Source organism: Arabidopsis lyrata (genome assembly GCF_000004255.2).
Source record: "Arabidopsis lyrata subsp. lyrata unplaced genomic scaffold ARALYscaffold_3, whole genome shotgun sequence".
NCBI classification, from domain to species: Eukaryota; Viridiplantae; Streptophyta; class Magnoliopsida; order Brassicales; family Brassicaceae; genus Arabidopsis; species Arabidopsis lyrata.
The window spans coordinates 310645-323337 of NW_003302553.1; the positions used below are offsets into that span (position 1 = coordinate 310645).

Consider the following 12693-nt stretch of genomic DNA (forward strand, 5'->3'; position numbering starts at 1 on the left):
CAAGAATTGTTCATATTCAACATATATGACCCCTCATAGATTATCTTTTTTTTAACAAAAACAATAAATATAGGAAAATATTTTTTTTTTTGATAACTAAGAATCACCAATAAAAATTTGAGTCCAACAAAACTAAAAACTCTATTGGTCAAACTAATTATGTTTAAACTTTAAAGCATATAAAAGTTACTTTTCCATAAATAAGTATTTGCTTGGGTCAATCTTCTTATAGAAGGAAATCCTTTTTTTTTTTTTTGTTTTTTGTCAAAAATAGAAGGAAATCCTTAGAATAAATTCCACACATAAAAAAAGCTTCACGTCACTTCTCTACAACTACACAACTCTATAAACCATAATCTTTTTCAGTCTTCTATTGTAAAACAAAAACAGAGAAAATGAAAACAAAGCAAATCAAAATGAAGTTCTTCGTACTAATTGTGGTTTCAGCTTTGATTTTCCGACCATCCGAAGCTCAGATGAAGATCAAATCGTGGATATGTTCAAGTGAACAGATAGCACCGATAGTAAACGTGAGTGGATGTTTCGATGCGTTGAAATTAGCGTTAGCTTCGGATAAAAATATCAGATTGCTATCAAGAGACTGTTGCAATGCAGTGAATATACTTCCTCACTGCCTTTTGGTTGTAGCTCCCGACGAAAGTTACAATACTTTTATCTTCAAAGACTTTTGTTCTCGAAGGTTCAATGAAACAAAAATCATGTAACGAAAGGGGATTCTTATTTGTACTATGTATTTTTAATGATAAAATAAAAATGAATCAGATATTCTGATACGAAAGTCTTAACATTTCACAAATCGCAAACAATCATATATGCCTCATTGAATGTTTCATAGTACTCCTCCGTTTGTTTTGAAGTCTTGTCTTAAAGACAAATTTCGACGGCCTCACTAAGGAGTGTTTCAATGCGTTGAAAACAACTACGTATAAGTATTATTCCATCGATTATGAGATGATAAAAAATCATCATTGTTGAATGTATGAAACATCCATATATCGGATGCAGGGATTTTCAACACATATTCTTTGGCTTTCCTAATAATCAAAGTGAAACCTAATTATGGTTAGGTTTAGTGATTTTCTTAAACTTGTTAATTGCAACTTAATTAATACGAAATATGATCTCTCTGACTCACCAAAAACAAAAATGTTGTTGAAATTTTTTAGTTGATTTCATAATCTTGAAATTTGAAGTAGATGAAGAATAATTTTTCCTTTGGTCCTATATATATTTACAACAACAATCTCCTCAAGAGTGCACACACATACACACTACATTTAACACTAACAGACTTGACACTTGAAACCTAAAACCAATACAAGATACACATAGAAACACTAAACCACCATTGTTCTTCTTATGGTTTTGTTCTCCACTTTGTGCATCTCTCTATATCTCATCTTATAATCAGCATAGTAAGAAATCTGAAAACCAAAGTTGGGACTTGTTGCAGAGAACTTTACTTGTGCAACTTTGTCAGTTTTACCTTTTTCTTGTGTGTTGAGTGTTGTTGGTTTAAAAGTAAGAAGAAAACCCCAAGAGGAAACTTTGTTGTGGTCATCTTTAAGCTGAGAGAAACCTATGGAACCTTTCTACTCTATCTTTGTTACATTGCGGTAACTGTTCAGTCTTCTTTTTCTTCTTCTTCCTGTGGAAGTAATCCTCTGTGTCCAATACGTACGAGATCTACAAGAGATGAATATATATATTGATTGATTCATGAACAGAAAATTGACTACAGAGAAGCTTTTGAATAAAGAAAGATGAACAGGTTGAAATCGGTATAATTGAGTTGCTTGGTTCAAGATTTTTGAGACTGAAAATCGGTTTACCTTGAAAGAAGAGCAAGACATCTTGCATTCCAAGCCATTTACTACTTCGACACCTTCCATAGCTTTACAGAGTGCTGCAAGATCATACAACCCGGTGTATGGACGCAGGTTCCTGCCAAAATTGCCCAAAAGGGATTTTGTTTAATTACTTAATTTCGTCCAAGTATCCTGGACCAGTTCCAGTAGAAGAGAAAAACAAAGAACAAACCTATATATAACCTACAAGCGTGTCAAAGAGATAGAATTGAATGCAATTTCATGAACGTATATTTATGCAAACGCCTTAAAGAAGCAGATGAAAGACTGAAACTCTTTGAGCAATATATAAGATGTATACCTTTGTAATACAATGGCAGGTCCCTGCTCTTTCTTTCCTGACGAGGTGGAAAGAAACTCCTTTTGCAAATAACTTGCAAATGTGGGATCCATAGAAACTGCATACGCTTCTGGCTTCTCTATTATGTTATCCATAAGCTGGATAGATACACGTGATGGCGAGGATGACTGCATATGAATTATAAAAAAAGGCAATTAAGTTCAAATGGATCATAAGTCACCACATTGATGTATGAAGACCCGGAGAAATAAGAGAGTCACAAGTGTTCATACACATTCCAACCGGTAAACATTTTCCTCGTGAAGGAGGACCCTAGCATTTTCATAATACACCGAGTCGATAACCCTTCCGGATTTCCGGGATTTCTCATATTCATACAGCTGAAGTAGCTTGTTGTCCATTTCATCAGCTACAATAGCTTGAAGCTGCAGATGGATAATATTAGAACATCACAGGGAATATAACATAATATATAACATCAAAAATAATGTCTTGAACCACTAGTGTCAGTAACACCTGCTTAACCAATTTGTATATCAGTTTGTCCAACGTGAATAACACATATGATTGATTCCCAATTATAGCTCTGCACTCATCCTCAAACTTGGTATTTTCAGCTGATCCATCAAGCAATCGATACAAAACTCTCATAAACCTGTACAACATACAGATCAGATTAAATATGTATTGGATTATCTACTTAGGCTAGTATAAACAGTTGTACAAAGGAAGGTACCTCGCATAAGGATCTAAGGAATTGGTATCCTTTGAGTTTTTCGATTTCAGTTCACCGCCTGAGCAATTCCTTTTTGCAGACAAAATTCTCTCATACAGGATCTGAAAATGCACCACTTTATCTTTGCTAGAGAGAAGTAATTTCAGTAAATAATTAGGTAAAAGATCATATCAAACGATGCACTCACTTGGTGAAGCCTAAAAAGAACATAAAAATCGTCATTCCCATAGAAAACTCGGAGATCTTTTGACCTCTCATCATGTAAAACTGCTGCTACATGCTTTGAAAGGGGTCTGACGGATAAGAGAACATGTTCTGACTGAGGAAGCAACTCGCTGTCTCCTTCTAAGAAATGTGAATCCATTCCCTCCGCTTCCCCTTCACTCTCAGCTTTACCATCAATCTCATCATGCTCACCATTCTCCTCCTCTCTGTTTTCGTCCTGTGAACATTCCTCGCCACCAGATTCAGTTCCAGATGCATCCTCACCACCCTCGGAAGCATTTTCACCATCATCATCGTCAGTATCATCCGCATTCTCCATCTCAGCATCTGCCTCTACTTCAGCATCTGCTGAATTCTCTGGTTTGGATGTGGACTTCACCCCAAGATCTTCGTACACACCAAAGTTGTCTTCGAAATCACCATTAGGTGAGAGTTCACCTTCCTCCTTCTCAATCCTGGAGGAACCTTCGGGTTCATCAGAATTCCTAGTACCTTTAGAAGAATCAGACCTTAATCCATTTGCCAAAACTATCGACGTGCCAACATCACCTCCCTAGTAAAATGAAAGGACCGTTTAGCATGGTCAGAAGGGTCCAGATAGCATAATATATAATATAAAACACATTTTAGTTTTTTAATCCCTGGGTCCCATAGGCCATAGGTACTACTGTAATACTCCATGAGTAATAATACATCCCTAAGCCATGGAAACCTCCAGGCAATAGCGGGTTTAGGTGAATATATAGTTATTCAATGTAGTACCTGAGTCGAATGAACCGTTTCAATGCTATCTACATCATGATGAATATCAGTGAAGGTGTTGCTTGGTTTGGCTTGAATCTCATGTGAACCTTAATTGTAAAGTAACAAATATCAACACAAATAAACAAGCAGCAGAAATAAAATTAAATAGTTTAAATCCGGAAAGTACCTGCCAAATCTTCCTTTCCTACTACACAATGACTGTTTTCTCCCCCACTTGGGATTGATAAACTCGAGGTGACTGCTCTTTCACAAATATCCATCGGGATAGGCTTTACAACTCTTTTATCGGCTTCATTTCCAGTCTCTTGTTCTTTCTGGGGTTTCACAGCAGAACAGGTGTCACCATCTCTGATGGCTGTATCAGTATCTTTAAGATTTTCTTTTCCTGTCGAATCCTTATTTACCAAACCTATGCCACCGTGTTTAATTGGCCCAGATGAAGCATTCTCATCTCCATTGGCAGCAGATTTTAGTTTCCTAGAAGCCAACCTTGCTGTGTCTGCTCCAGAACTCACAGCAGACTCCCCGTTAGTAGATGTACTGTGATTCACATCGAGAGTCTTGGGTTTTATTACAACATCTTCAACAAGATCTGCGCCCTCGTCCCTGGGAGGAACACCCAGCACTGCCTCCAGGAAATTTACCCAAAGCCTCAGAACTTTACTGAGCTGTTCCTTTGTAGAACATAACTCCTCACATGAAAACTGGACTAGTTTGTACAGGTCTTCATGAATAGCTCTGTTGAAATACTCATATTCAAGATTAGGATTTATGGGTTGTCTGTAACCAGCAGAAATAGACAACAGAACATCATCCTCATTCTGAGACTTCTCTTTCAGCTCCTTAATTTCAGCCACCAATGCTGGTTCGCGAAACAAGAATAAGAAACAGAATGAAAAAGGAATAAGAGAAAGTAAGAATATCACTGCCAGATGAATGTGGGCAATAAAACAGGATAAAGTAACTAATATAAATTTTCTTACGACTTCTATAAGTCTACTTACATTTTGCATTCAAGTTCTTTGAATCTTGTTGTTTGAAGTAGAAGCTGCGGTGATCAAGTGACTTGTAATGGTTTTTCGCATATACATTCGCCCAGACCTTATCAAATTCTTCACGGCATTTCTTCCATTCATCTTGTTTCTGCTTTAAACGAGTTAGGATTACAGGAAGTGCAGTGGCTAAATTCTTATGTAATATGTCGATCACGTCAAGACCATGGTCGCCATAAAGTCGCTCAATACACCTTAAATTTAGGGCTGTAAATAAGTCAATAAGAAAATGGCAAAGTTTAAGAACCAAACATATGCGAGCTCCAAAAAAGGGGAAGAGAGAAGATATAACGACGAACTACAGGTCCCAGAAAAGAATACAGACCCGTAAAATGGTCTTCGATTCTGAAGGAGCCAGAAAAACTTATTTTCTTCTCTGTGATGATGTTCAACAAACTTTCTGCACTTCTGGCCGCAGAGCTCACAGATTCCAGCAACATGTCCAACTCAAATCTGATATAAGCAGTAATTAACTTAAATGACCAATTACTTGCAACAACAATATGTATGTTGTCAAATATATATACCTATCATCTTCGCATCTGAACAAGCTCTCTTCATATTGGTTTCTGCGCATGTGCTTAAAAGAATAATCTTCACTTCCGGAAGTGACAGACACCCAATGATCATTTAAAACCTCAGCTCCTAGCTCTGATCTCTGACTCGCAGTTGGTATCGGATACTGCAAATAATATATTACATTAACTAGTAATCCAATGAACATGCTCAAAATGCAACTTGGAAATAGAAACTCCAATTACATCCGCAGGGAGAAGCCGGTAGCTAGGAGTGCAACACTCGCAATCAGAGAGATCAAGCTCTTGAATAGATTTTCCCATGTACTCCTCCTTGTATTGCTCGGTTTCCTTAACAGCCTCCAGGTCAGGCTTATGTTCACTTTCTTTCTCTTCCACCTTCACTGGTCTGGATAACAGTTCACTGCTAAATGATTCTGCCGCATGAGTACCAGTAATGTCAGTAAAGATCTTACAAAATAGGAGGGAAAGAGACAATATTGTTCATAGCTGAGAAGTTTAGAATAGCAGCATACTTTTGCTCATAACACCAGCAAGGTGCTGAAATCCATCTGCAAAAAGAGGATGAACGTCAGAAGAAGATTGATACTATGTGATAACTATTAAAATGGTAATAGGTATTTTGAGTACCAATACTCTCACAGCGCTCGAAGAACTGGTTGAACTCATCCATTAGATCAGGAAATTTCCCAAGAAGATCAGAAACCTGAGAGAAAATGAATGGCATTTAATACAATTCCCGAACGTTACCACAAGATCAACCCCTGGTCACAAATTGCAATACCAAATTTTGCAGATCATTCCTTTGGATTATTCCATTGCTAAAAATATTGAGGCACTTCAAGAATGTCTGATAATCATCTTGGCTGCATAGTCGCTCCTTGACTTTCTCACAGAAAACGAATGCTTTGTTGTACATACCTAACACAAAAGAAGTAAACATCTTAGCAGATTCTTCGCACAGTAAAAATCACCAGGCAACCAAGATTGGTTAATAAATTCTCTCTTGAAGAGAAAGAATTAAGGTGTCCACTGTCTGGGACCCTAGAAAATAGAAAAAAGACCAAGCAAATAAAAAATATGTTTGACAGGAATTAGCTTACTTTTCAAATTGTCTTTCTCAGAATGGGAAGCAGAACCAGCATATGCTTCAAGACCTTCAGCTCTTCTGGACGACTTCCTTTTTTCTGGAAAATGGTGTAGGTTATCTTGCTCTGCTTCTCTATCGTCTAAATCACGGCCCCTCCTTGCCCTATTTTCCTTATCAAGACGCTTCCGCTGCTCTCTTTGCATCTTCACCATCGTTTTATCATCATTAAGGTCATGACGTTCAACATTATAATCCCCGCGGGAAGCAACAGCCCTTTCTCGTCGGCGTTCCTGGTGATAAAAAGATGTAGCGGGCACAAAACTGAGATACCTGACCAAAAAATAGAAGAAGAAAAATTATGAAACATATGTTATACCTTTTCCACTTGCATTTGATGAATTAGAGGAGGGCCTGAGCCTCGGTCGTTGTACCGTTGAGCCTGACTCCGGCTATGCTGCGCTGCTGAATGAGAGGGCAAAGACGCTGGCAGAAACCTAGTAAACTCTTCAAGCAAATCCAAGTGGCCTTCAAAAAGAATAGATACCTGGAGCATAGATATTCGAAGGTTAGAAAATGTTGGAAAGAGTTTGGAGTGGCATTACAGGTGAGATGAAGTATATTACCTCGTTGTACACCTCACTAATTTCCTTGTTCTCCTTGCGGTACATATTCAAGATTTCCAAGAAAGATTTATAGACATGTTCATCGTGCTTGAATCGCTTCTGCAGTGACAAAAAAGGAACTTGTACATTGAGACACTAGATGTAAGGGCACTTCATAAGAGAAATATAATACCTTAATTTTATTGACAAAATTGATGGCTTCTTCGAATTCAACAGTCTTCTTTGGCAGAGCATGGTCTTCCTCCTCAATAAGCGTTATTTCATAACCCTTAGGCAAAAAGGTGTTGAATCCATATATCAAATTATTATGTCCCTTAAACAATTCCTTAACTCTTGCAATGACACCACCTGTGTCGGTTCTGAAAATGCAAGACGAAGAATAAATTCAATGCCGCCGCCTACTAAAACTTACTACCTCAGAGAGTGAAAGACCTAACCTTTGAGCCTTAAAATCTTTCATAACCTCGAGGAACCTGTCATATTTGTCCCGTTGATCTTGAAACATCTCTTTTACTTCCCTCAGGTACGACAAGGCATCATTGGTTGTCAATTTCTGACAAGTAATTTCCCCACCAGCCATTCTCCCTCCTCCTTCGGTGTCACCACTGCCGGGGACCGGAGATTGTCCATATCTGCACCAAATCATCTCTAGTCAATTCACTAACAAATATTTGTTCACTCTCCATGCAAAATTATAGAAAACCTAATCGCCTCAAAACAGAACCCATTGCATCAGTCAGAAATTGAAAACCGCAACAGAAAAAAAAAATCGAAATTTGAAGAAGAGAAACTCACAATTGGGCTCGAGAAGAAGCCAGAGACCCAGAGGCATAGACATCATCTCTTATCCGCTTCATCTCTGCCAAAAAAAAATATATCAAATTTAAAACAAAACCTAAAGTTAATTAACGTAGCAGAGGATCAAAATTCCCCCACAGGAAAAAGCGTATGTATGAGACCTACTTTCTAGCACTCTAGATTTTCCCGTGTAGTAGATGAAATCAGACACTCAGATCTCTGAAACGAGAACAGAATCGGGAAGAAGCACTTTGATCATACATAGACAGAGGAAAATTCCGGCGAAACTTCAAATTCAGAGGAGTTTGCAACAAAGACGCTGAGAATTTTCGAATAAGAGATTTTGCATTCTTGGGGTTCGACCTTTGTCTGTGTTTTGCGGCTTACTTACTCTGGTAAATTATTCTTTATTCTGCTTCAATTTGGGCCGACAAATCAAATATTTATTGGGCCTTTTAAAACATTGGGCCCATTTCTTAAGAACTCTGTTTGGTGACATACATATTCGGAAAAATTGTGATGAATTTTTTGTTATGTAACAAGAACATATATATGTACAGATCTGTTGTGTCAAGCATTGAACAAAATTATGCACGAGCTGAAGAACCGATACATTGTCGGAAAAGTGACGATAAACCACAACCGGGTTTGTTTCGTGTAGAAGATGAAATGTCTGGTCCTCGACGTATTTCAGAAAAGTATAGAGGTGGTGATGAAGAGGACGACGACGAAGAACTTGATTTCCGTGATGGAATTTTTTCTTCAAGATCGTTACTGGTACTTCCGGATTGTTGACATGTTTGTTCTTGGTTTTGAAGAATTGCTCCATTTTTTTGATCTAAGATGGATTGATCACTCCAAATACGACCTGAAGAACCTTGGCGCCGGAACGAAACAGCTGATCTTTGTAGCGATGTCATTACTTAGTTTAAGAAAACTTGTTAAGAATATATCCCCTTTGTGTTTCTTTGCGTATGTATGAAACTATTGAAAAGTGTTTGAAGTTTTTTTTGGAGTTTCAAGTGTTTGTTTAAAGATAAAATGGACAGAATTAGTTGAGTTTGAAATTAGATTTTATCCGGTTTTGGATTTACTACAAAACATGCTAAATTAAGCTAAAAGTTTATATCTACTCCACAAAAAAAAAAAAGGATATTAATTTTGATATTGTCGTCCCTTAAAATAGGATCCAAGGATTCCAAGCCTTAAATAGATGTTGATTTTTTTTTACAAAGTATTTGTTCAAGTTTTTTTTTTTAAGTTGTAAAATTTCAGAGAAGCCCATATAAGCTAATTGAGTGGTGGTTTAGGGTTTTAAATTTTAATGGATCATTTTGATATTGGGCCTTATGAAAACGACCCATAATCGCTAGGGTTTCCTTCCTCATAAAACCTGAGAAGAATCGCCGTCATTGGGGACCTTTATATACAAACCACACATAACTTTGGGAGAGACATTAGCGCTTATCGACGACACAACTCAATTTACTAGGGTTCTCTATTCAATTTTCATCTTGTTTTCTGTAGAGTTTTTGAATTTTGATGTTTTGTTCTGTTTTGATAATGCAAAATTTAGATCAGTTGATGAGGTAATACTGCAACAACATGATGGAGAAATCTTTATGATTATTAGTATTTAAGTCTCTGATGATCTAAATCGCTTTCATCTATCGTCTTCTTCGATCTAGTTTTCAAATATCTTTTTTGATTTGCTTAATCTTCTGTTTTATTCGATCTGTTTTGTTGAGTGTTTGATTGAAGGATAAGAAAGAAGAGATATGATGATTAACAAATTGGTCCGTGTTTCAGATTAACCGTGACCGAAAAAATTCTTAACCAAACTCTGATCTCTTACTTATTTTTCTCAAATTTCGTTTGGGTATGTACTTCTTCTGCGGTGATGATTTTATGAATAATTCACATGTCAGACTTCAGAGATTCTTGTAATCTATGAGAATAAATTCATATATCTGAGCAGTAGACTAATTCTTTTAGAAAAGATTCGAGCAGTGAAGCTGGACACTTCATATTATAGGACGATTTCAAGTTTGTTTGCTAATTCTGTTTAATTCATCATAGTGTTGTCTAACTTCTCTATTCTACAAGGACCTGAATCTAGAGAATTTGACGCTAGAATTGGGGCAATAAGTAAAAAACTTCATACAAACTAAATAAAGGATTCACAGAGATGAAATCATAGAACCTAATAAAACACTGTTCTATATCAGAGGACCAATTCAATTATTGAACAAATAGAAACTAAAAAATTAATGGAAAAGGTTCTGAATCGTTCACAAAAAAAAAAAAAAAAAAAAAAAGGTTCTGAATCAACTAGTGGAATGAAATTTAGAAATCCTCTTTGGATTGCTCGAACAATTCAGAAGTCTGGTCTCATCATCTGAACTAACATAATTTCAATGTTTCATCAGGCTTTTGACATGGATCAAAGAAGCAACCAACCATTAACAAAAAAACTCATGTCGAGAAACCTTCATATTATCCTACGTGTCATGACTATCATCGAGAATAACTTTTAGATCCCCTTTTGTCTCCTAACTCTTAATTTCTTCGAAAGAGTTTATCATTGTTCTCGTAGTCACCGATGGAGATATTTAGAAAGGCAGCGATTGTACGTCTCCGTAGCCACAACGACAAATACCTAGGCGCCGATGAAGATCAAGAATCCGTTCACCAAGATCGTCGCGGTACAACTAAAAACACCAGATGGACGGTTGAGATCGTACCTGGATCCAATGTGATCCGTCTCCAAAGTTGTTACGGCAAATACCTTACCGCCACTAATATTCATTTCCTCCTTGGAGCCACCGGTAAAAAGGTATTAGTAGGGGATCTTGGGCTACAAGAAACCACCTCACATCAAATTAGGTTTCTTTTTGAGATTTCTTGAGAAACAAGGCATCCAAATCCGTTGATAACATGTATTAACAATTTGACTCAATAAATGTTGCCGAAGAGAAATTTCAAATGTTTAACAACGAAATAACACGTTGTTGTGACTAACAAACAAAAATACATAAACAGAATCTCTAAACGTGAAAATGTTTCTTGCTAAAGAAGCCATATGTGTCTCATATTAAAGTTTGCTTGTGAAACAAGGTACTTCAAACTCTACCGGGAAAGTTGGATTCATCTGCGGAATGGGAGCCGATATCAGACGATGGTATACACGTACGGTTCAAGAGTCGGTACGGACAATATCTAAGGGCGAACAAGGGAGTACCACCGTGGAGAAACTCTATCACACACGATATTCCTAGTCGTACGGTCACACAAGATTGGATCATGTGGAGTGTTGATGTTCTCCAGATTCGAGTTACCAAAGATGATGCAGGATCTACCCATAGTTCTTCCACTTTTTCACGGATTGAGGTATTATATACACTACACATACCAGTACTATTCTCCTGAAAATTAAATAGTACATATACATGTTATAAACATTTATCGATGTTGCATACATGATCAGTCAGATGATTCATTTACTGTGAGTTTGCCACTGAAATCCGAAGGAAGACTAATAAATTACGAGATCGGAGATGATTGTGGGAACATAAATAAGGAAATGGGAGAAAAATCATTGATATTCCATGGAAGCGAGTTGATAGAACTAAAGAAGAGACTTGAGGAAGAAACAGAGATGGAAGAAGTTATGATCTGCTGTAGAAATCCTCTGAATGAAAAGCTTTGTCCTCTTCAATTGCATCTTCCTCCAAACAACGCAACTATGCATATCATCGTCTTCCCTTCTTCTTTCGGTACTAAACTCACCTCCTTCAAAATATTGTTAGCAGTTATCGTTAATTATAATTGTATGTTTATAGCATTTCTAATTTCTTTCATTCGAGGATTTCCATTTCCAATAAAATTTTAGGTATATTCGAGACATTGCGTGTCCAGAGTTCTTGTTTTTTCCGATTTCTTTTGTTCGGAAAATCCGACATACGACACATATTTTTCTTGAAAGTCTCATTATTCGTCACGTCAGCACAAATTTTTAATCATCTCAAGTTTAACTATTCTAATATCTAATTATGTTTTTGTTTTTTGCAGAGATTGACAATTGACAGTACAATTGTATATCAATTACAAGTTTACAACCAACTTGGGAAGAAAAAAAAAGATTATTTTGTTATTTCTTTACGAAGAAAGATATCATTGTGAAGCTAATGTCTTCTTCATATTCCAATATTGTATGATAGCAGTTGATAAGTACCTGTATAGTTGATTGATATGTATTCGTTTAACCTTTTCTTTTAAACATCTTTTTTTTTTAAAGAAAATTTATACCATTTCTTGATTTATGCATGTCATCTTTGCGCAAGGGCCATGCTAATCTTCTTTGTATTGTTCCAATTTTATCACATGTCCCCGAAGAAGAAAAGAAAATATGTTACCTAAAATCAAATTCAAATCCAAATCGCACCTAACGAACTAGTTGGTAGTAGAATCTTATAATCTTGTTTAAAACTACAAAAATAAAGTCAGACAACCTGAAAATGACACCTAATATGTTTTTGGTTGGAACCTTTTAACGTCTATGCAAAAACAAACTTACATATTTTCTCTTACTGCATATTCGAGAACCCTACTAGATCTTATCCTTGCACATTTTTTTTTCTGGTTACATATTTTCTCTTCTTAACCAAAAATATAATAG

General features: G+C 36.5%; 3 protein-coding genes across 4 annotated transcripts; 2 read left to right on the forward strand and 1 right to left on the reverse strand.

Annotated features, from left to right (window-relative positions):
- Positions 1–296: 296 nt before the first annotated feature.
- LOC110229842 lies at positions 297–794 on the forward strand. Its single transcript, XM_021030862.1, has one exon. It carries the CDS (start codon positions 396–398, stop codon positions 723–725), a length of 330 nt encoding a protein of 109 aa, XP_020886521.1. The 5' UTR covers positions 297–395; the 3' UTR covers positions 726–794.
- Positions 795–1170: 376 nt separating this feature from the next.
- On the reverse strand, positions 1171–8387 carry LOC9320350 (paired amphipathic helix protein Sin3-like 1). The gene is made up of 23 exons (XM_021030859.1): positions 8181–8387; positions 8013–8076; positions 7655–7849; positions 7390–7576; positions 7218–7316; positions 6971–7138; positions 6608–6884; positions 6289–6425; positions 6135–6210; positions 6020–6055; positions 5730–5920; positions 5496–5650; positions 5294–5421; positions 4921–5175; positions 4083–4778; positions 3914–4002; positions 3114–3704; positions 2927–3027; positions 2707–2845; positions 2463–2615; positions 2191–2357; positions 1854–1965; positions 1171–1707 (listed from the first exon to the last, which is right to left on the reverse strand). Exons 2-23 carry the CDS (start codon positions 8072–8074, stop codon positions 1585–1587), a joined length of 4137 nt encoding a protein of 1378 aa, XP_020886518.1. The 5' UTR covers positions 8075–8076; positions 8181–8387; the 3' UTR covers positions 1171–1584.
- Positions 8388–10320: 1933 nt separating this feature from the next.
- On the forward strand, positions 10321–12563 carry LOC9320352. Of its 2 annotated transcripts, XM_021030861.1 has the most exons (4): positions 10321–10851; positions 11133–11405; positions 11503–11791; positions 12087–12563. In XM_021030861.1, the coding sequence occupies exons 1-4, from the start codon at positions 10618–10620 to the stop codon at positions 12098–12100; spliced, it is 810 nt and encodes a 269-aa protein (XP_020886520.1). In that variant the 5' UTR covers positions 10321–10617; the 3' UTR covers positions 12101–12563. The 2 variants fall into 2 exon arrangements, with proteins under 2 accessions (XP_020886520.1, XP_002882185.1); XM_002882139.2 differs by lacking the exon at positions 12087–12563 and having other exon boundaries at positions 11503–12080.
- Positions 12564–12693: the final 130 nt, after the last annotated feature.

Coding starts and splice junctions, on each gene's coding strand:
- LOC110229842 (XM_021030862.1), top strand. CDS start 396: ATGAAAACAAAGCAAATCAAAATGAAGTTCTTCGTACTAATTGTGGTT.
- LOC9320352 (XM_002882139.2), top strand. CDS start 10,618: ATGGAGATATTTAGAAAGGCAGCGATTGTACGTCTCCGTAGCCACAAC. Junction 10,852..11,132: donor TTGGAGCCACCGGTAAAAAG/GTATTAGTAGGG, acceptor TTGTGAAACAAG/GTACTTCAAACTCTACCGGG. Junction 11,406..11,502: donor CCACTTTTTCACGGATTGAG/GTATTATATACA, acceptor ATACATGATCAG/TCAGATGATTCATTTACTGT.
- LOC9320350 (XM_021030859.1), bottom strand. CDS start 8,074: ATGAAGCGGATAAGAGATGATGTCTATGCCTCTGGGTCTCTGGCTTCT. Junction 6,056..6,134: donor CGAGCGCTGTGAGAGTATTG/GTACTCAAAATA, acceptor CTCTTTTTGCAG/ATGGATTTCAGCACCTTGCT. Junction 5,651..5,729: donor ACCGGCTTCTCCCTGCGGAT/GTAATTGGAGTT, acceptor TATTATTTGCAG/TATCCGATACCAACTGCGAG.